Raw genomic sequence first — 24,128 nt, forward strand, 5'->3', positions numbered from 1 at the left:
TTTTTTTTTTTTTTTTTTTTTAATTTAATGGAAGAACCTTAGTAAGCACATTAGGAATATACAGTGCCACATGGCAAAAGAAAGTCTGTCACAGGGTCACACATTGGTATAGAAATCATTAAAACAATCATATCAATAAATTTCACTTTAAATAGACAGTAACTACATTAGTCTACTGTGTGGGGCTTCAAAATCCTCCAGTACCATTTAGTCCTGTTTTATATCAACTCTGCTTTAGCGAAACAGCTTTTTACATTTGTATAACTTACAAGTTCTCACAAAATACATGTGTGTGCTCACGTGCACACCCTACATATACACACACAGAGAACTGGAAAGACAGATGCAAAACAGAGTGATCATATCATCCTAATTTTACACACGAACTCTTAGGAATTTAGGCTTTTAAGTTAAATACCTGTCAACAAGGCATCCAGAGGATGACACTAGCCAAATTTAGACTCATCAGTGAAGTGCATCAGCGATACATAGTTCATTTAGGGATTTTATCTTCACAATTACCATTTTGATTCTTGAGACATTCTGGAACACTCCCCTTTCAGGATATGCATCCATGGTTTTTCCTCCCCTGAAATCCAAGGCATAAAGGCAGGAGGGAGTGCTAGGGCAAGAGGGTTTGGACCTAGGTCATTAATAAATTAAAACTATGTGTAATATAGCTAAAGATTAAAAAAAACCAAACATCTCCTTTAACAGTTTTTCTTTAAACGTAACAGATTTGTCTCCCATATTCAGTTCTACTGGGGCACTATGAAAACAAACTGCTATTTCCTAACAAACATTCCACTGAAATGTAATTACAGCAATCTGTGCTGATAACCTGTGTAATATAGCCTATGGTCTGTAACATCAGAGACTTTAGAAACCTATGTCATTCAGTAACAAAACCAGTTGATAAAGTAGAACCATACCAGGCCTCTCTGATAGTCTCACTATACAGTAGTAAACTGCATAGTCAATTATATTTTCATTGTCTGCTTACATTTATTGTAGATTCAAACACATATTATCCAATGTTACTATCAACAGTCACTTATGTTACAACAGAACTTCTTGTAAGGCCAAATTAAAAGTTCAGAAAATCTTTTTAAAATTTTTCTTTCAGGTTAATCTCTTGTCTAGTCCTCACTATAAATCACAGAAGTGTAAATAAGGTAAATGATGCGTCACAAGTAATTTACTAAATGCTGCATTGGAAGCAAGGAGTTACACAAACAGCTCAAAAAGCAGATATTATGGTAACTGTACGTGGATGATTTGAAACTAGGAAACCTGCCACCTACAATTCAAAGGAGAAACGGACAATATGTTTTTTCTACAGTTACAGCAATCCTGGACCATATTTATTTCCTTACTAAACTTTCCCATTGTAAAAAGCATTTTCAATAAACGGTAAAACACATTTTTCCAGTCGAAACAAGTACAGGAAATTCATCAAGTCAGACAAAGGAACTGACTCCTCTGTAGATTCACTAATTGATCAAACCTATTCTGGACTTGTACCTTTGCTGACAGGCACTCAGCTTGCAATAATTCAGCCTGTAGACCTCCACGGCCAAATCCAGAGCAAATTTTCTAAAGCAGGCTTATCTGTGCAAAGGATGTAGAGCTCTGACTTTTCAACTAGAGATATGAATGTGCTAAAATATGGATCCTAGAACCTAACCTACCTAGAACATAATTTGGCTAAGATTTGTCAGTTCTATCATTACCAGTCATCCATCCTACCAAGCTCAGTAGCCAGCTTAGGCAAATTATAATAAGACTACACTGAATGAAGGCTAATTTCTAAAAACAATTTTGTATAAAAAGTGTAAGACAATTCCACACCATTGAACTAATTCTAAAAACATCAATAGTTTGTGGCCCACAACATGACTACATCAAGTCTCTTAAATCTCTTATCCTCCAAGACTGGTATCTGCTTTGGAGATGCTTTTCTTCAATCATGCTTTCTTCAAAATTGGCCCCATTGACAGTAATCACAAGTTTTGAGAATGCAAACAATGATCATAATCCTATCATGGAACACTACATTATATTTTGCATAAGCTACAACGAAATTATATGAATTGATACTAAATCGTGTTTGTGAGCAGAAAGTAACCTTTTCTAACAAAAAGAGTCTATTTATTGTGGGAAAGGCACAATTAAGTTCTTTCAGATTGTTCTCTCACGCATAACTAAGATGGTGCCAGAATTTCAAAGCAAAACTTCACAAAACAAATTACTACATTCAGATACAAGTTAAGTGATTTGGCTTGTGAATGGTTTCAATATACTGTGCAATTTATAAAAAAAAAAAACCAAAACCAACAACAGCTTCCAGGGCCTGACCCTTCTTCACAACGAATTAACGTGAAGTCTGTTACTAATTTCAAGAGGCTGCTCTTCAGAGCCCAATACTACAAAAAATTGCAAAAAAAACTGTGTAAGGTTTTAACATATAAAGCTGTGGAGCACATTACTCCAGTAAGCCCTCTTATGTAAGCTGTGCTATTTGCACAGGAATAAGAATAAAAACCAGTCACTACTTACATCAAGTTCTACTGCTCTAATAACATACATTTTTACGGAACTTTTTTTTTTTTTTTTGTATTGGATACATCAAGAAGGCTGTTTTCAAAATAAGTTCAATATTTAGGTAGGATAAGCATAGACTTTGTCTCTCCTTCAGGAAGTGAGGGAAGAGTAAAAAGAAGGGGGAAACCTTTGGAAACCTTTAAAGACAAAAAGCACAAAACTTTTAAATATGTAAGTCACGGTGGAGCACAGGTGGAAGATGACAAGTACATCTGAACAAACGGAACTTAATAAAATGATGATACCATATTTGTCCTTATAAATACATAAAAAGATTAACACATTCTTATTGGAAAACAGAACATGGAAAGCCACAAACAAAAATCTTGCTTTTCTTCTTACACGTGAACAGACTTCTCAGGTAGTTTTTCAAACCAATTCTTTAAAAAACTCCTAGGAAGTAACTGGAAAGTCCAACTAGGATACTACTGTTGAAGAGTTTAAGGGATCCAGACTTTTTGCACTTTTAACTAGGAATTTATAAGGAGTTGCTCATGTTGTTTTCACTTAGAACACAGCATCTAAGTTACTGTCACATACGAAGGAAACGCCTCCACAGAGAAACTTTTGAAGCCCGAGTTCTCCATGGCTATTTCCTTATGGGCAAGTATTATCCTGCTAAGTGATTTAAATAATCGATTATCTAGTAGGATTTACAAGAAAAATAACATTGAACCACTTCTGCTACCTAAGTTACTTAACACATTTTTACCTTAATTTTAAATATTTCCAGCAGAGATTAAAGAGTATTTCATTGAATGGCACGGTTTTAGATACCTGCCATTTTTATATACAGTATATATATTTGTTTATAAATAACTGTGTAACCAGAAGATTGCACTCAAAATTACAATATGATGTTTCGACATGTTTGCAGCATGAAGTCTAACTGGAAGGAGTGGTCTAGCTTTCCATGCAGCAATACATAGCAGATGCTTCTGATTTCTCATTTTCTTTTTGCTTTTAAGAATGTGTTCACACGACCATTCTTCGAATTCCACACTCGCAGCAAAACTTTGCCCATTCCACTGGATACCTTGTTCCACATTCATGGCAGAACTTTGATAACTGTACAGTTGAATTTCCTTCGCTGCTTTTTGAATTTCCTCCATTGACTGAGGATGGGTAGTCTCCACTGTCATAACCAATTTTACCGTCAGATCTGAAAATCCCCAGATAAAGAACATTCTCTGTAACTCAGTTCAGTATAACTTGATGCAAAATTATTTTAATGTATTTAATCCAGGACAGCAGTGGATTACTGCTATTGTTACTGACATTTTAATGCTTACAATTCCCATTTATTTACAATGGTATACCTTATAACTCTACCTAGACTCCCCTATTTATCTCCAGACACCCACCTTCCCTTCCCCGCAAGAAAGCAAAAAAAGCCAAAATTTTATGAGCAGGATCAAATATTTGATTCACCATTTAGATTAACTAGAGTGTTTGAAAATTTAAAACTTTGCTTGTCAAAACAAGAAAGGCTAAAACAGCAATACTTTTTTTTTTTTATCTCCTACCCCTCAAAAAGGCCATTTCTTTGTGTGCTTATCGTGCAAATTTCCTTCAATTTCAACTGAACCCCTCACTTCCCATTTGAAAAGCCATTCATTATTTTTTTTCAACAGCTTCTAAGGTTTTTCACATTTCTAACAGTCTTCTGTGCGCATCTGAGACAGCTGATAACAAAGGTGTTCTGTTAGGTGACAAATATGCAAAACATATTGAGTATCTTAAACATGCCACATAACATTGACCATTAACAGCAGAGAACAGTATTTTCCCCAACTTCTTCTGCAATAAATACTCCCCTTTAATGAAGGTTCTATTGCTGACAAAATCCACAAAGTTAAAAGCTACCTTGAGTAACTGTCTGAATTGCTAGTTTTTCTTTTGTTTGTTAGAGCACCCGTGCTCATGGTTCTTGACACACTAGGAGGGGTTGATGTCCGTGTTTTTGTTGCGCCTCTAAAACAGAATAAATATCTGATGAATTACATACACACAGAAATATATACAAGAATACGCATTTACAAGTGATACAAAAATATGAGTTCAACAACCTACACGTCAGTTAATTGTATGAAAAAATATAAATCATTTCCTACCAAGAGCAGGCGGAAGAGCTTTGGCATGAACTTGCCTGCTTTGGACTGAATGTGACTTGAATCTTACAGCGACAAGCTGAACAGAACAGCAAGTCCCCTCCTGTTCATGTGTTTCACTTGCTACCACACCAAAATACAGGTAGATCCTGCACTACTGGTTGTTTAGTATGTTCTGATGTCTACCTTGACAGACTACGAGTTACTTTTTAGGACTGGCAGGGATTTCAGAGAAATAGAGAGCAGCTGACCACAGGTCTTAACAGTTCAAAAAAAACGCAGAAAGGGTAACATATTCTCAATACTTTATAACCAATCTGAAGTGAGTCACAAGACTTTTTTCTTCATAGCCACAGACTTTATTTAGGATGCATACTTCTAAGATAATGCTATAGATACTCTTTCTTCAAAGCATAAATATTATATTTATAATTATAAATAGAAGGAGGAGAGGAAATACAGCCAGGCATTAAGGCCTAGTTTTTTTCTAGCCTGCCACAGTGTTGTTAAAGTTGGTATTGATAGTTTGACGACATAGCTGTGAAAGCTGCTTTCCTCAAGACTCATGGGTTTTACAAGAAGACAGTATGCAATAAATAGCACATCCTAAACATATAGAACATCTCCCTTCTTGCTTTGATGAGAGGAGAAACATCAGAATCCCCTAAAAAAATCTGAGTAGCACTAAGAAAAAGAGATAGGAAGGGGCATCCTTTTATCATCAGTGACCAAAGACAGAATTTTCCATCGTTGCTCAAAAGCATTAATATTCACTGGGATTTCTTCTTCTTTGGCAAGAGTTCAGTGACTATGACATCTTACACATAATCCACCAAGTTTTTCTGTTCTCATTCTTGAACACTGATGCACAAATTAAATTTAAGATGAGACTGGCTCATGGACAGTAAAAAAAAAAATTAAAACAGGACTCCATTAAAAAATTAGTCACTAAGAGGCCAAGCAGCAACAAAAACCCAAAAGTGATTTTTTTTCTTCCCTTCAGATGAACTTAACTGTTCCTTTCAGAACTATAAACAACTTAGTCTTGGTTTTGTTTTCGAAGTATTTACAAGGAAATGCATTCAACTTCAGTAACTTCAAATGCAACACTGACACAACTGAGGAACAATGTAATAACTCCTGAATTTTAGACATGTTGCATGTCTAAAGGACTTCTTCCTTCATGTTATGAGTGCAGCTAAAGATGGCTTTTCAGCTCTCTCCATCACCTAAAACGTTTCAGTGGAAGAGTGATCAAATGACTAAGCACTAAAGTGGAAATGAGGAACTAAATTTAAGACTAAAATTGAGCGAAGTTTTATCTAACTAAAGTATTCAAGTTTAGAGTGGAACCACCAAAGATTCTGGCTCACTGGGCTGAACATCAACCTCCTCTATTAGTTTCCCTGTCTGTCCTCTTTTTTAGCAAGGAGATTCTAAAGTCAGTTTTATTTAAAAAAAATCTACTGTCCAGAATGAAAAGCACTACACAAGTCACATCAAAATTAAAACCTATTAAAAGTTATGTCAGTCTTTCAAAAGTTACAGAATTCTAGGATAAAAGTTTTAAGTGTAATCTAAATTACACTGTTACAAGTATGCACAATAGTACAGATGCTAAATACTCCATCTTGTGTTATTTCCCCCATGTCATTTCACACTGAAGAGAGACCTTTCCTTACCATTGAGTAAAATTCATTAGAGCTCAACAGTGGAAAAAATATACTGGACTGTTATGTTATTTGTTATGGAAGCTAGAAAAGCACATAAAGACACAGAAGTGGTATGGATCATCACGGATGATCAGGCAATGATGCAAAGAACTGAATCGTGTCTCAATCCTGTTTAGATAACTCCAATTTAAAACAAAGCTTTCAAAAGCATTACTGATTTGGTTTTCTCTGGATTTTCAAGTTGGGACCAACATATTACTTTCTCAAAACTAACAGCATTGATTTCTCTTCAGGTTGTACTTTGAAGCAATCATTTTTGATCACAATGCTAGGAGTCCTAGATATTTGAAAGCAATTAACATGAAAAACTGTCCACTATTCTTTCCTGTATTTCAACTGTTCAGTTCTCTAAAATTCCTGTAATATACCCTCATTCCACTAGGTACTTTGAAAATTCAACTGATGTTATAATACTAGGTGTATACTAGAGAAATTTTACAGAAATCAGTGTCTTAAAAACATGATTTGCATGGTGCCTAGTAGACATACAGGCCACTGATTGAACCAGCAATAAAAAAAAAAATTTAAAAAACCAAAACACTGAAAAGCCACATTGGAAGTGCACTGTCCACTCTGTCTATGAATGGAGGCAGATTCCCATGAACAAATAAAACATAATTCATTAAAGGTTTAACAGGACATCTTAATTCTGAAATATTTAAACATAACTTTCTGCATTATGTCTGTAGATTTTTTTCCCCAATTAGTTTTCTAAAAATACAGAAAAAAAAATATGTTTTCAGTCTAGAAACTTATATTAAAGTCTTAGAGTTTTATAATTAACTGCAATGATTTCTGCTATTTTGATGAGTAAATCAACAGAAGTAGCAGGCTGTCACTATCTATAACTCCATTCATCCCAGATCTAGGCACATAATTAGCATCAGCTTTCATGTACATTTGATGACAAATCTTGAAACTGCATCCTTAAGTTGCAATATTAACTCTAGAGACATATGTCTTCCAAAAAGTCAGACATTCGTGATTATCTCAGCTTCTGTCACCACATCTTGGTCTCTTCTTGGTCTCTGTCCATTCTCTGCCACTTTTATCTATTTGTCCACTTCTGTTGTTTTTCCTGTTTGGTTGGATTTGTTTGTTTGTTTTGTTCTTGCAAAGCCATATAAATCCCTGTTCTAAGTTGTATCATGTGAAGGATGTATCATGAATGGAGGCTGATGAGGTGGTGTACCAATGCCACCTTGAACTCTTGAAATCTGCACATGCCTTTAAATCCATTCTCAGTTTCAAAAGAAGTAAGACTGAAGGGGACGTCCCTTCCTAAAGCAGCTCCATGTTGTACATCTAGATGAATTACCACTGCCTGCAAAATAAAAAACTGGAAGAAATTTGTAAAAGAAACTTGCCTTTTTCTATTTACACATTGGCAATTTGGTTGGATTTCACCATAAAATACTGAAATACCAAGCTTGCTTCCTAGACAGGGCGTTCTCAGATATTCTTGACAGCTATCGCTGTCACCCACAACAGCTCATAGTTCAGTGCAAAATCATAAATAAGTACCTTATGACTAATGGCATGCATGCCAAAGTCCAGAAACCTTTGCCATAAACTGTAACCATCCACATTGCTGTGCTGAATTTAACAATGTCTAGTGGTTATTCACATTCGTCCAGTGCTGCTGACACATAACACATTGAATAACCTCCTGCAAGGGAGGCAGACTTAATTCAAACACCCAGTGGACATCTGAATAACAGTGAAGTTATGAAGAGCAGAGTGCCTATACTCCTAAAGAAGCTCTCAAGGAGAAAAATCAAATCACTGCTCTATGGATAGGGACTATCGTAAGCTCACTTAGCAACTCACTAAGACAAATTTTCAACATTTTATTAGTGTATTATAAAATGAAAAACTGACTTAATTTTGATGGTTCACAGGATTTATAGATGTAACTGAACATGCAGAGGAAAAACAAAAAAATTTCTGTTTGTCTAAAAAGAGTTTCACTCCTCTTGATTCCTTCCGCTTCTTCAAATAGAAACACAAGTTCAAATATTCTGTCCCTGTCTCAAAGATGCTTCAGCTTTGGTTACAACACTAAAACAGCATTAAGAGATTTAGACGCATTTCTACTATTTAAAGCATTACATTCCATGTATGTGACATAATTCACTACTATTTTCTCTTTTGCAATATGCTTTAAGGTATTGTTTACCAGAAGAATCAGCCCATTTGAATTTGGCATCTTCCAAATGACATCAAAGCAATATAGCATATGTTCTGTTTTTAAAAGATTGGAATACCCTATCTTCCAAACTTCGATCTGAAATTTGCTCAATATCCAGAAGTCTTTATATGAGGCAAGTTGGACTTAATAAAAGACTTTACAAAACCTGACTTACTTACATTCCTGGACCACCACAGCTATCTTACAGAAGTAGGAGACAGATAAATATTTGACTTTAAGGGAATAAAATTACGTTGTCATAGAACACCTGCCTATGAGGCAGATATTCCTATAGTTATCAGGCTTAAATGCTTACTTCAGCTTTATATCATGCAAATTCAGTTTTATCTCAGTTTTACAAAGATAAAAGTTAAATTATTCTTAGCCTATAATCAGTCACTGACAGAAGAAAGCAGATCCAAGAAAAGTCTTCATCCTTCCTGTCCTAGTATGAAGCTGTTTATCTGTTTCATGCCAGCTACTTACGCTAATTATATTATATATTCTTCTCTCATAGCATTTATATTGAAGACATACTGGGCAGCAGACATCTGTCAAGGTCACACTTTTACTATTCCAATGCTTTGGAGGAACATTTGTGCAAAACAGGTAAACGACGCTGCTTTGTAATACTTACTTCTTTATAGGCAACAACTCATTTGGTCTTTTGATGGTACTGTCTGTTTTTGTATCAGTGTCATAAAACCTTTGCACATCTCTTCCAGTTCGCAGTGGTGGGCCTAACTTGTCCATCTTACTACTAAAATATATAAAGGGGTACTCATAAGGAGATTGCTAGATTGCTATTAAGTTATCACAAAAAAAAAAATATAAAGTACTCAAATTAAATACTTATATTCCCAAAGAATTCCCATTGACTAAAAAAATGTACAAATCACACTTTAATAATCCCGCAAACAAAAAGCTTCTTCTTACTTTAAGAGGAAAGGATTTCATTGACTTATATTTGGATTAGGTTTACAGTGCTTTTTTTAATATTCTTTTTTTAAACAAAACAAAAAGCCTAATGCCAGTTATCCTCACAGGCGGCACAATGCAAAGGCATTTGGCCTTTTTTCTTTTAAGAGCAGCTTTCATAATGTCAAACTCATCCCATCTAGAAAAGGAGGCTCATAATTACAAGTCATAGTAACTTTATTAAGATGTTAGAAATTAACAGAGATGTAAATACAAGCCTCCTTAACTTCAGAATTAGCAAGAAGGAAAAAAGTCTTCCTTTTTCACTTTTTTTTTTTTTGGTATATGCTTAACATTGTGCCCAGAGAGAATAACATGCTTTCCATTCTCTTTTCTTTTATGGAGATGAGAAAAGAACAGAGAAAAGCCTGAAAGAAAAACAATTTTGTTTTAATATCAAAACCCCATTCACGACAGACAGTACTATACACACAGGCAATACTTTAATACTTTTTTTACTATTACAGATAACATTTCCAGACCAAAAAGAATAAGCCAAAAATCAAATTTTAAAAACATTAATTAAATAAAAAACCAACAAAATAAAACACACCACCATCCCTCCCTCCCACAAATCATCATAAGCAGAATTGTAGCTTTTGAGAAGTCACAACTTATATTAGAAAAATTAGGTCTTCAAGTAAAGTTCTGCATTTTTATCATCTTAATCCATACAGTAAAACCTGCAAAAAAGCCCATTATATCACCACCCATACCTCAATAATGTAACAGAAGTTTCTTCTTATTCTCAAAAAAAGCCTAGTAACTTAAGCCTTAACTGGAAAATTATGACACTTAAGAGTACTTTTATTGATCTTTCTGAAATTAAAGAACTATAAAGAAACAAACCAAGCAAGATTGATGGAAATGTCTGGGTAGCTGACACTTAGCTCCCTAAGTTTCCCACCCCTAAAAGGATGTCATAAGGAAAAAACAAACAAGCAAAACCAACAAAACACACCCTCACACAGAGAGAAATAATTTCTTAAAATTCCTGTGCAGTTTTCTGATTCTTATCATACACCCTTAATAAACTTCAATGCCTGGAAAATTACTAAACAGCTGATTGCTGTCAAGGAAGCATATTATTTTCAATATAGCTTTTGATACACCAGAGTCTTTTTTTTTTTTTTTTGATGTATCTCCAACACCCATATACTACTTTTCATACTCTTTTTACAACAACATCGTATTAAAAGGCACAGAACCTATAAAGTTTGCAACATAACTTGTTTTTTGGGAAGCTTCTGGTGTGAACCTCGAAATCCACATTACATCCATAAAGCACCAAGGGAAATCTCCCCATAAGGAACAAAAATTCAACAATGCTAAATGATATTCATTCATTATTAAGTCAGGAGGGAACACTGAGATTTTAGTCTTGACAATTTATCCCCAAAGAATGCAGGCTGTAATAAAAGTTCCCCTAGAGTTCCTCTTCCCACTCCTCCTCCCAAACAGATGTTCTAGTTCAAACTAATTAACTCGGGAAATGCTTAATCAATTCCTGTTTGACCACATACATGCTCTTTATATATTTCCCAAGGACTGAGAAGCAAGACTGAGGTCTTTGACACTGCAAGACACATATTGCAACCTATCATGATTTTCTTAGCTCTCTTCTGACTGAACCTTTAACAATTTATGAACATTATCTGTGAACTCCAGAACTCTGTAGAATACTGAAGACAATAACTTAGAAGCAGACACAATACTGCCCAAATAAAGATCTACAGTATTCTTCCACTCTAAATAAAACTAAAAAACCCAAAGCTGAGAGACTTTTCCTGTACTAATGAAAAAAAAAAACAAACCAACCACAATCGTAAGAATGTTCTGAAATGCAAAGACCACCAAGACCTTGATTTCATTGAACAAAGCTGTATAAGTTAGTCTTAATGAACGAGCTATTTAAAAAATATAATGCTTTTAAAGGCTACATAAACATGCTCTATGGCAAATATATAAGTGGAATTTAAAGTTTACTGATACTGGTTAGTTTGCCATTCACATCGTATTTTGGCTGTAAGACAGCACCGGATATGTCACTAACAGGCATGGTTCCCAGGAGGCCTAACTTTGATCAGCTTAACATTAAATAATATGTTTTAACCCCAAAATAAAATAAAAGTGACAGAGTAATCTCTAAGGGTTCATTTGCCATACTGAAAAACATCACATTATTTTCCAAGTCCCAGTAAGAAAAATAAATAACTATTGTTCATAAATGAAACATGCGTAGACAATCTGTACATGCAAAAGATCTCTGGCTGGCCACAAGCATTGGTGTCAAGTTCTGCCAGGCAAAACAGTTTGCATGTGAGGGTGGAGTTAATATGTTTGCTTAGCCTTAGGATAAAAAGAATCACCTGCCCATTTTTTTCTCCTGAAGATCTAATTACTTTTGACAGCTTACTAGAACTGCCCTACCCTTCAAGAAATACAAGATAGTGCTAAACTCTGTACTCTTACAAAAATATGTATCAAACTTAAAATCTTAACATGATTCTCTATCAAAATATAAGCCTAACTACAATTTCTGTAGAATTTTCCTTTTCCCAGTTCTTTAACATCAAAAAGATGAAATCCTATTTTCACTCAAGTGAATGAAGGTTTTCCTACTGACGACAATACAGAGTCACAGGCTATTCTTGCACTCATACTTGCTTCTGTAGGACTCAGAAATGATGTCCTTATGCTACGCTTCCATTAATACTTATAACTGGCTGTCCTCTTACTCTGTCCAGGCAGAAAAAGAAAATTCTCATAGCAGAACTCAGCTGACACATCCTGGTCTACGTGTACAAAGTAAGCCTCCCTGACACTAACCTATCTTATGTTGATGCTGTGGTGTGCTCTCTCAGTAGTCCTTTACTTGAGGAGCAGAAGAGGAGAATTAAAATTAATAAAAAAAAAATAGTAGGGAGTTCATAAAATTTGGTTGCATTTCTGCCTATACAAAATAAAAATTTATAGTGCAATATTGAAGTTGAACTTTATATGAAATGAAGTTCAAGAATCTTTCCTTTACAGAACTAAACACCTTAGAGACCCAGTTCGTTTTAGCCTTCCCCTTTTAACATAAATGCACGAATCAGCTTCATGTGCCTTGTACAATAGTTTCAGGCAGCAGTTCAAGAGTGCCACCTAAAGAGCAAGAGGGAAACTGCACGCCTGTATATGTTAATCACTTCTGGTTGTTACATTAGCCAGCATATAGTTGTTTCTGCCCTTTTGCATACTCATTACAGAGAACAGGTACCACGATTCTACAGAAAGTAGTGGTGTCTGATTAAATTTCCCCCCCTCCAATACCCATATAATTCATCCTTGATATTGTACAATATAATTGTAATTCTACTACTGAGCCTCACTACCTCTTTGCCAAATCTGGAATTACAACAATCTAGGCAGAATTGGAAGGTTTCACTTAATTAAGATATAATAAAACCCACAAAATTACAGTTTGTGTTACGGAAAACTGCAGGAGCTTGTTTCTTACAGCAAAAACTGGAATTTAACCTAGTCAAAAAAAAAGTGTGTAGGCTCTTAAGTATTTGACAAGGAAAAAAAATAATCACGTAATCTCTTAAAATTCCATTTGAAAGACTGCCCTTAAAACAATACATGTGCAACAATGTGCTTGGTAAATCAGTTCACTAATAACTCAGAAAGAAGAGCACAACATCTTACAGCATAAGCTCTGCCTGACTTATGTACAACGGAATCCCAAATCTCATGCTATGCCTTGTCATTTTACTGTTCAAATCATAAAAGTAGCAAAAGAAATACATCTTGTTTCATCCTAATGAAGGTTATTTTTATAAAATTTTAAAAGCCCTTTTATTTTATAAAATAATTCCAGCTGCAATTAACCACAGCCTAAATTATAAGATATTTTAATGTTTAAAATCTTTGTCACTACAGTATTAACTATTTTCACTCTCTGACTTAGGATGTTGACCATTAGTGTCTCGGTCCCTGCTCTGATGTAATTTTGTAGGTATTTCAACAGAACCCTACATACTTCCCCCTCACACCCCAATACTAAGGCTAAAATTGTCACTAGCGAGCAATTTGAGGTACCTAACTCTTCCATGTTGTAACTGCTCCTACACCTCTTTCTTCAACACAACTCCTGTCAAACTTGTTCTCTGAAGTGAACACAAAGTAGCCAAAAGAAAAAGAAAGAATTGCTAGGTCTCAGGTATAACACTTAGAACACATTTAACAGGCATCTGTGAGAAGACTGATTAGTATGACCAGCAACAAATCATAAGGACCGGCAGACAAAGGCAAGAAGAGAACAGAAGGTTTTCAGAACAGAGAAGCGGGAAGGACTGCAGGAAGAAACACACTCATCACATCCATACTGTTAAAAGTTGTGCAGGCAATTAAGTGAGGTTATAAGCCAAGCTAACATTCACTGCCTCTCACGCAGAGATCATTATCTGAGAGCTATGCCAACCAGAAGTCATCTATTTGCAGTTAAGGAGCATGTGTGAACAGAGAGAACCTGTGCAAACACCTCTCACTATATTAACTGCTCTTTGCTTTGGTCACATTACAGTTCTTCCTCCAAGCTTCAGAAGGCAAAATGGAAGACTACAGAATACAAAGTAGTAAGTTCAGTGAGCAGCTGACTGGTAAAATTAAATAGAACTTCATGTTCAGATGTAAAGACCAAAACCTGTGCTCCCCCACAAACCAATACAGACTACAATTTGAAACTCTATCAACAGGAAAAAGCCTTTTTCAGACAGCTGGGATTCACCACTGTGGTCAGAAACATGCCTTCAAATTATCTCAGCTGACTTTTTTACTGTGGTTTGCAGACCTACTTGTTTGCCACTCATCAGCAGGTGTTAACTCAACTTCTGAAAATGAAGAAATGTGATATAAAAAAGTGTCAGTGAATAACAGAGCCTGGGATTTTCTGACATAGTCATAGATGCCTACAAACAGAAGTGAAGCTCACCCATACACCAAAGACTACTAGGACACTGGAGGGGGGTCGGGGGATGATGGTGCAGGGAATAAAATTTCTGGCAGCCTCACAGACTCTGCCTCCAGTCTGTGTCTGAAAGATTTAGTGTGAGTGGGTAGAGCAAGAAGGGACAAAACTGCATCCTCATGCTACATGACGTTAAGAGGGAGGTGTCACAGAGCTGCAATTTCTATTTGGATGTAACTTGTAATACTTAAGAGTGATAAACTAAAAATCATTAGTTTTGTGTAACTAATAAAGCTCTCCATCCCCATGAGTTCTTTCAGAATGTCCTTTTTCTTCCTCACAAGCTCAAGCCATTGTTTTTCTCCATCTTATACAGCCTTCATCAATCTGATAGGCATCTTTATAGGAATAAGTCTTCTTCGATCACCAGTGTTGTAACTGCAATAACTTTGTTCTATGTTTTCACTCAATGATCCTTAAACTTCTGTATAATTGCACTACTTTTCTTCAATCCCTTCCACACATTTCTTTGAGATAGTGTGCACTGACTACCCCCCGGCAAAATATCAGTAACAGTGTTGATCACACCAGCACTTTCACTGAACTCTAGTAATCTACATTTACCACTTTTGTTGCTGTTGTAGAGCACTGGTTTCCATTGCTTTATTTGTGCTCATTCATTTGTTGTCTCTTGCATATTTTAAGACAGGAAAGGGAAGAGGGAAAGCATCCACCCTTGTGTGCGAAGAGGGAAGATCCTGTCACAATAGGCTTGTGGTCTGTGACAGAGGCCTCTTTCTTTTATTCCTACAAATTGCAGGAAATTATGCCTAATGTTTTCTCATTTTTGAATGAATTTGAATGAAAAGTCTCTTCACTATTACAAAGAAAAAAAATTATAACTCCAACCACTTCTGCATATCCTATAACTTTTTAATCTACTTTTTATATTTTTATCTCTTGACCCCCTTTGCTGTTATTTTAACAGTAGAAAATGTATCTTTGCTTACTCCAATGTTCCTTAAACATTAATTGTGTTTATGAATAAAGGATAAATTCAAAACACTGCACTTAGGCTCACAGGAAAAGAAAAATGCAAGTGAAACACACCACAGACACTTCTAGAACAAGCACAACATAAATACAAAATAAAGCATAAATGACAACATTAAATGGAAGCTTACCCTGCTTGTGGGTTCACCATTCCCAATGAATTTTTATGAGCTGGTGATAATGTCTGAATTTTGCTCCCACTGGATCCAGACGAAGAGAGTGCTTTACTGGAAGAGGCACCTTGCATTTGAAAGCGAGCATATATATAAATATAAGAAAATGTAAGATTTTACTGCTGGAATGATACAATTCATTATGCATTTTTAATTGTAAAATTCAAAACAAGAGTTTTAGAAATATCAAGATACGAACAAGTGTCAAGATAATAGGAAAAAGCAAGTATGTTTCCAGACATTTACAGAAAATATGCAATTGAGACATACTGTTGTATTCTAATAAAAAATGTTGTATCTCAATTACTTTCTTCAGAAAGAAAAAGGAAAGAAGCCTAGAACGTCAAAGTATGTAGAAATAGAACATGTATGATATCTGATGACATCTGAAATCAGATTAACACCAGTGTTTGCATAATTATAATATACATAGCTTGACTATGTATTTTCATCAATTTATGATCATATTCAGCATACAAATTAGTTAAAGAATTAAGTAACAGAAAAATCTCTGGTGAGAAATCAGTATTAAATACAATTATGCATTACTAGACAGAATGATTTTGCAGATTCAATTCAGAAAAAAAACAAAACTAATTTGACCCGATATATAAACCAGCAGAGAATCCTACGTGCTCAAGATGCTGGATAGATGCTAATCAATTCCCTTTCCAACTTTACTTTAAATGAGTTTTTACAAACCACTATATCAATTTCAACAATAAAGTACACAGCCATCATATAGGTAAGTAAAAAAAAAAAAAATCAGGTCACAAAAACATTGACTAAAAAAAGTTGTATTATGAAAAATCAGACACCACCTTATCCACTCATGTAACACTGAACTCCTCCTATGAATCTTTTTACTTTGTCAGTTTAAAACACTGGTCAATGCTGTAGAAATTCTTTCAGCTATTAAAATTATACTACTTTTACTGCATAGTTTGAGAACTAATATTTAGAGCAGAAATGGAAAATTCATAACATTCATTTCATACCTACAACAGTTTTGCTAACACCACTTGGCTGTGGTAAGCGTGATGATGATGATGGTGGTGTTGATCCTACAGAAGGCATCTTCTTAACTGGAGCAGGTTTGTACTGTAACAAAATACAACCTAGAAATTTAAGCAATTAAATCAAACTATCTATATAACACAATAGGTAGTTAACTCAGGTACTGTTAGAAAACAGAATATGATTACCTAGTAGGTAAACTGTTTCTGGTAAGTGATCATGCAAATGTTTCCTCTAGTCTGCTTTCTTTTACATACAGATGATACTAGTAAGAAAGATTACCTAATTTCACTCAGTGGATTTGGTTTTTTGTTTAACTGTATGTCTTTGTGTATTTTACGCTTTTCTACAGCTTTTCTCATCTTTTTCAATAGCCGTCTCATAAGATTAACATTATCACCTCATTACCACTTAATTTGTAAAAAAGAATACTCAAGGACAGCATCATTTTTCTCATTCAAATCTTACTTTCACCTGTGCGCTCCGGACCAGTCCCAGCACTGATCTGGAATACAGTGCAAGAATCACTAAGTATCTGCTTTTGTCTGTTTAATTCTTCACAGCTTCCAGAAAAAAAGAGCGTTACCACCAAATGAAAACACACATACACTTTAATCGTTCATTTGTTTCCATCATAAGTTAACTACTGCAGCTCTTACCTTAACATGCCTGTACTCCTCTAAGCCTCTAATTAGCCAAAATATTGATGTCAGTTGTCCTGTGGTCATCTACCTCTATTTGTCCACTTAAGCAACAGTCTTGAATTGGATTCAGAAGACTTGCACAACAGAAATTCAACTTTCTTTACAAACAGTGCTGCTACCCTTACTTGTAATTTTCACAAATCTCTGAATTACATTTATGGTTGGTTTTGGCTTTGCTACTGCTGCCATCTGATTTATAGACCTCTGCAACTCTTGTAAGAAAGGAAAAACTTCTCCCATGCTTAGTGTCTAACTTCAGTCTAGCACAAATAATAAAATTACAGAATAAAATAGTTAAATCCATTTAAGAGCAACATACTATTTAACAAGCTTGACTTGATGTCGAATGCAAGTTACAAGTTAAGAAAAATGTAGTTCACCTGTGTTCGAGTAGGAAGTTTCCCTTTGGTATCAGCTGCCAATTTCCCCTTATTAGTAATACGTGCTGCTTGCTCCTTACAGAAATTGATGTGTCTGTCAGCTGCATTTTCATTAAATCTTCTCTGACAATATGGACACTGAATGTAATCTTAAAAACATAAAAAACTAACATTAATAATGTGTTTTAAAAATAAAGTGTTTTAAAGTCTTTCAAAGACCAGCCCCACCCATAGAGAAAATTAAGACCTCTTGAATCTGAAAATGAAATACAGATTGCTGGGGAAAAGAATATTGTCCACATGTAACACAAAAGATGTTTCTTGTTTGATGGATAAGAATGAGAAGAGTGGCTGAAGATCAGAAATAACCTAAGTGAAATCAAAAACACTTTGAGAAGTAATATTCATTGCAGAAGGTGGCCAAAGAGGTACATGGACACGGCAGGGATATTAGCTAGAAGGAAGTGGAGAAGAGAAGAAGCTAAACAAAAATTACAAACACAGTTCAGTTTGTTCAAGATATGAAATGGCATTAAAACCTTTCCCCATACAAATAGCAAAAGACAACAAAAATCCTCCTCTTGCAATTTTGAAAAGACTGGGAAATAGTAACCACAATTGATCATTTAAAAAAAAAAAAAAGTAATATTGGAAATGTCACAAAAAATATCAGAGGAAATCCAGCCAAAATTAGGAGATATCTATAGAGACATGCACAACAGGGTAAGTGGTGGCTGTATTATTTTTCAAGATGAATTCAGTCACATTACAAACAGTACCACTTGCAGGAAATATTATTACTAACATTGGGAAAAACCCAGAAAGACTATGTAGGTGTGTAAAATACTAAAAGATCCCTTATCTGTATGCTGGAAATATACTCCGTAAAATACACTGGGGAAGTAAAGTGTTTGGACTGCAGTTTCAGATAGACATTTTAATGCCTAGAGATATGGATGTTGTATTCCCCAAATTACAGTGTTCAAAACCATGTAAGCATCAACTTCAGAAGAGCTGGACACCGGCAAAGCAGGTTAAATCAGTACGTTCCTAGGTGATTTTAGAAATGCATTGAAGAAAATGAGGAGAGCTTCAACGGTCACTGCCTCCAAGATGACTGTTAGATATTATACAATCCACAATAAGATTTGGATTACATGTTACTACTCCAAATGCAGCAGATCTGGGTTAAACAGTTACCCCTTTAAACTAACAAACAATTTTGAGTAAGTCAAATGATGTAGTGGTCACCAAACCATGAACTGTGACCCAAGAAGTGTGAAGAACACAGGAAGAACACAGGAATCCTTCAGAGAAGTGACAGCATGGGAATCTCATGTGATAACAACAATGAATTTTTATTTATTTATTTTACATAAACTGCACTGCTGTCAGAATACTCAAACATAAACTATACCTTAACAGATATAAATTCAGAAGAAAAAACACCTACAACACCTATACGGTCAAACCAAGATACGCCCAAACAAAGTTAAAAAAAAAAAAAAGATAAAAAGTTAAACAGATTAATAAAGCAGCTACGGAAGCCTCTAGATAATAATACAAGACATTTATAGCTGGGGCACAGCTCAGTTCCCAGCTGACTTTCAAAGCCCACTAGAGTAAAAGGATCAGACTGTAGAGGATTAATGGACACTCTTTTAAGAATGAGGGATTGTATCTTCATCCTTCTGTAAAATGCTTAGCACCAGTCAGCCACCTGGCTATCTGGAATTACTGCTCATACTGTCCAGAGAACTGTTAGGATTCAATGTAAACTTTATAAAATACAAACTAATGAACAAAAGTGGGCAGTACACATATGCAGTCAAGTTCAATGCAAATGGGCTGACTTAAGGTCCTTCTTAATAGCATGAGGCTATTCCGCACTTCTAAGGAAAAAGTGGAAGAGAAGTTTGAAGAATGAGCTATACTGCTTGTTTGCAAACTCAAAGCACGCAATTAAATAGGAAATATTAATACAGAACTCTTTTCCTTTAAAGGAAAAAGAATAGCAGCTAGTTAGAAACAGACATGCCAAAGACAGAGCCGAGTAGCATAAGATGGATATACTCCATGATACCACGAATAATTCTCGCCCTCTCCTACATGTAAAGTGGACAAGGAGCAACAGTAGTTGCCCCTGCTTTATTTTTGTTCTGCTCTATTTGTGGGAAGAGAATCCACTGATCAATTTGTGCATCTTCTTTTCATTCCTGGTTCCCTCCTCCTAAGTCATACACAGTGCAGAAGGATGAAGCCAGGAGACTACAGACAGTACGATTCAGCATGGAAAAAGTAAAAAACAGATGGAAGAGAAACAGAGGTGTAATAGCTTTCTTTTCCTTTTATCTCCTATCTGCTTTCAAGTGGGCTGAATAGCTACCTCCTTCGCTTGAAATTCATTTGTGGTCTCTGGAACCACAGGAGCACCATTTTAGTAGCTTTTCCAAGCTAGATTTAGTTCTGGGCTCTTCTGCTCATAATTCAGAATCTATACAACTAGATTATTAACGATCCTTTCCATAATCGAGTTTATGTTTCTTATCCACAGTGTTAGCTACGGAGTTTACTTTACTTTAAAATGCACGTGGCATTTCAAGACAGTGTGTACTGAATGCTGAATAAAACGACTTCACTTCTTACAAGAATTCAATTCTTTCAGGACTAACATGTTTCCTGCACAGAAACAAGGTAGGGAACGCTCACATCCTCACTCGACCACAGACAGGCAGAAGCAAACAGATCATTTTTTTCTGTTTTTCCCAATCTTTCTGGAAGTAGCCATTGAGGTGGATCAAATGGTTTAGCTTTTAGGACAAGAGGAAAAATATATTCTCCAACCTGTTATCACATCACAGAAGTTACCGAAAAGCATATTTTCTGCTCACTCGCATCAAACTGCTTCAACACTTTGCCCAGCCTCAGTTCTGAAGGCACCCAAGTACCATCACTCCCCTGTTAATACAAACCCCACACATCTCACATACCCAAAACACAAGTACCAGATGAGGAAGGATCACATGCACACTACAGCATACACTGCATACATGAAACTAAAAGAGAATTCAGCAACAAATGGGAGAGACTACATGTGAAGAACATAGTTGATGTGCATTCCTACAATGTAAATAGGTTGTGAGTGTCCAGCATCAGCAGCTAATTGGACAGAAACAAGGTGTTGAAGCAGTTTGTCCAGCCTATTGTTTATATGACAGTAGCAAGCTGCAACTTGGCCACAACTACCTTTCAATGCATTAAAAACAGAGTCACGGGCTTTGAAAGCTACAGAGGATGCTAGCCAGCCAGACCCACAGTCACAAACCAGCATTTGCATAGGGATAATCAGATAGTTGTCTTCAAGAACTTGTGAATATTCTATTTCAACAAATTCCTCTCCAATTGAAATTTTTACAAATTAAGCTAAAAAAAAAAATTCTCTAAAGAAGGTTTGTTTTACATACCAGGGTCATATGATGGCGGAGGTGGTGGAGGGAGTTTTCCACCATCTTTAAGATTAAGTCCTTTGGCTGCTCGTATAGTTGCTATAAACTCCTCGTGCTTTCGTCTCCAGTTGGACGGCTTTTTGGGTGGTTCTGGCTAAGAAGCCAAATGAGAAAAAGCTTTATATGTTTGACGCTTTTACTTCTAGCTAAGTACATGCCTTATTTTAGTACAGAACATTATAGTTAGATTTCTTCCAGATCCTAGTTGATCTAATTATCACAAATTGCCAGCAGAAATAAGCCTTATTATAATGCATACCTAGTTTGCCTAAAATGTTCATATGCAGAGTAAATAATAACATACCCGTGGCTTAAGAGGTTTTACTGTGGGAATGTCAGTTCCTTCTGCTCTTTGTCGGCTAGAATCGAATGTCTTCCTTTTCTTGGCAGAAGTTTTTTGGCAAATGGGTCCATGCTTTTTCTACAAGCAGAAGAAAGACAAAAGGAGAATACAGAACTTATGTTTTGAAAACTTAAGTTATTAACATGTTATTTCCCTCTTTCTCAAGATGCCAATCAGCAAACAAGGTACGACTCTTGATGAATAAGATCAGACTGCTTTCACTCAAACATTTATGCCAGCCATTACTTTTAAAATGGAACTACAGGAATTCACAAATGCATATACATGGTCACAAAAATTTGGGAGATGAAGAAGAAAAATAGGAGGCATCTGTATTTGCTCCTTGCAAATAAAAAATTGATGGAAGGTAGGCAGCATTTGCATTGAGTGGCGAGACAAATCAGAGGTGTCTGAAATCCATATTCATATTTAAGGACAGACCAACTTCTATTAAGACTGGAGAACACAGTATTTTGAAGATGGCTAGCAAAACATTTACTAGCTGAGACTACCTAATACTAGGGCTTACGTTTGCAGAGACAAAAAATGATTCTGTGACCCTAGAGAAGACGCTTTTAGAAGTATATATTTTCAGAAAGTGAGGGGATGCTGAAATAAAATTAAGCTCTTCCTTCTAAGGAGCTTCAAAACTGAGACAACTGGAAACATTAATTATTTAGGACAAAAACCCACCAAAACCAAGCATCTAGATGTACTTTATTTAGCTATAGTGACCATCGCTTAACTCTCATATCAACTTATCAGAGCTAAAAGCTAACAGTGCTCATACCACTTACCAGTGCTGCTGGAAAGAAAGTCCTTCCACAAATCCTACATGGCAACAGGTCTCCAGTTTGCACTGTAACCTCACCTTAAAAAAAAAAATATTTCTATAAGAAAGTTTGTTTAAATTTGCGATAAAAGTTTCTTCCTAGATTGCTAACCTCATACACTTAGCAATAATAACAGTTGTTACTGTACAAGTATACATTCTTTGAATTGGGCAGACACTATGCAGATCAGAAAGGAAAAGATGATACTCAAGTCCTTACATACTTTTGGGAGCAGTCAGGCCCAGTAACATGTCACCATCAATTCTCATTATTTACAATGCAAAACTCTGCACCTTTAAAAGGATGGCTGTATGTCAACATATAAATGACAGAATCACTGTAAGTCACAATGACAGCCCAAACACACACACCAAGAATAATGATATTTAGTGGATATTTCTGTGTCTTTGGAAGAGAATCACCTATTATAGTATGAAATATAAGTCATATCCCATCACTTATTTTTCTCTACTAAGTTAAACTATTCCACTTTCTCTTGTAGTAAAAAAAAAAAAATCTTTAATGCTATTTTTACTATATTTTTTATTCAGATCACTGACAGTTTACAAAAGCATACTTGATGTTGCTATACAAGCATTAGTAACAAAAATGGAAATGGTATACCTGACACACAACAGATTCACAGAACCAGATAAAAGACCAACAAATCAAAGTACCCAAGCCTATGCAAGCAAATATATTCATAAAGAATACATTATGCAATGGAGTCATGGCAGAGATGCAAAACTCCTTAGGGATTCCCAATAACAGGCACCTATTATATTTAGTACTGTACCAGTGGGATACAGGGATATTTTTATACCACATATACATCAATAACGAGGCAGTAAGTTTGGATTAAGTTTGAGACTTACTAGTTGCTTTCTCTGTTCTCAGTCTGACCACTGCAGACAATACAGCTCCCTCTATTTACACAAAGTTAAAACAAAACCACTTTGAATTGACTTGTATTTTAGGCAAACTAGTGGCTTAAATTAACAAAGTTATGAACATAGCAACATTCAATGATTTGATCAGCTTTTGTTCCCAGTTCCCCAGTGGAAAACAATTTTCTATCTAAACATAGATACCTGTCAATTAACTGTAGGACAAGTCCTAAAGAGCACAGGTAACTTAACAAAATGTTTCACAGCAAACAAATGTAGATTCGGGCAGCCCTGGTTCCCACTGAAAACCACTTTTTCCAAATGTAAAGATTAAAACTGAGCAAAATTTCTAGTACCAATATGTAACTATTAGGTCTATTTTTGCCTTTTTCAATTACTTCTATAAAATGCATCATCAGTATGTACCTATGTATAATGCATTAATTGTATGAATAAACTACATTCTATACATACTATATTCAATTTAAGAATCACAAATCATATGAAAAGTGTTCTGCAGTTTAAAACATTTATGTTCATACCTTTAATTTATATACTGTTTCCATACAGACATGAATACGCCCTCGTCACACATAGCAGGACTGTACTGAGAGTAAATGAGTTTTACAACTGAAGTCATAATCAAGCTTCCTTCTCTGTC

At 35.4% G+C, this 24,128-nt stretch overlaps 1 protein-coding gene across 2 annotated transcripts in view; it reads right to left on the minus strand.

The window, feature by feature from the left end:
• The window catches only part of ZC2HC1A (zinc finger C2HC-type containing 1A), a 35,077-nt gene continuing 10,949 nt past the window's right edge, over positions 1–24,128 (minus strand). Inside the window, exons 2-10 of one of the 2 annotated variants that reach the window (XM_054191411.1) lie at positions 22,545–22,618; positions 21,709–21,825; positions 21,363–21,498; positions 17,899–18,047; positions 16,796–16,898; positions 15,756–15,864; positions 9,277–9,399; positions 4,471–4,578; positions 1–3,766 (exon numbers count right to left, since the gene is read on the minus strand). In XM_054191411.1, coding sequence (XP_054047386.1) covers positions 3,580–3,766; positions 4,471–4,578; positions 9,277–9,399; positions 15,756–15,864; positions 16,796–16,898; positions 17,899–18,047; positions 21,363–21,498; positions 21,709–21,825; positions 22,545–22,618 — 1,106 coding nt within the window. In that variant the 3' untranslated portion in view covers positions 1–3,579. The remainder of the gene's footprint in view (positions 3,767–4,470; positions 4,579–9,276; positions 9,400–15,755; positions 15,865–16,795; positions 16,899–17,898; positions 18,048–21,362; positions 21,499–21,708; positions 21,826–22,544; positions 22,619–24,128) is intronic. The other variant, XM_054191412.1, reaches the window with a different exon arrangement.

This window comes from Rissa tridactyla, chromosome 2, assembly GCF_028500815.1.
Source record: "Rissa tridactyla isolate bRisTri1 chromosome 2, bRisTri1.patW.cur.20221130, whole genome shotgun sequence".
Taxonomy (NCBI): domain Eukaryota; kingdom Metazoa; phylum Chordata; class Aves; order Charadriiformes; family Laridae; genus Rissa; species Rissa tridactyla.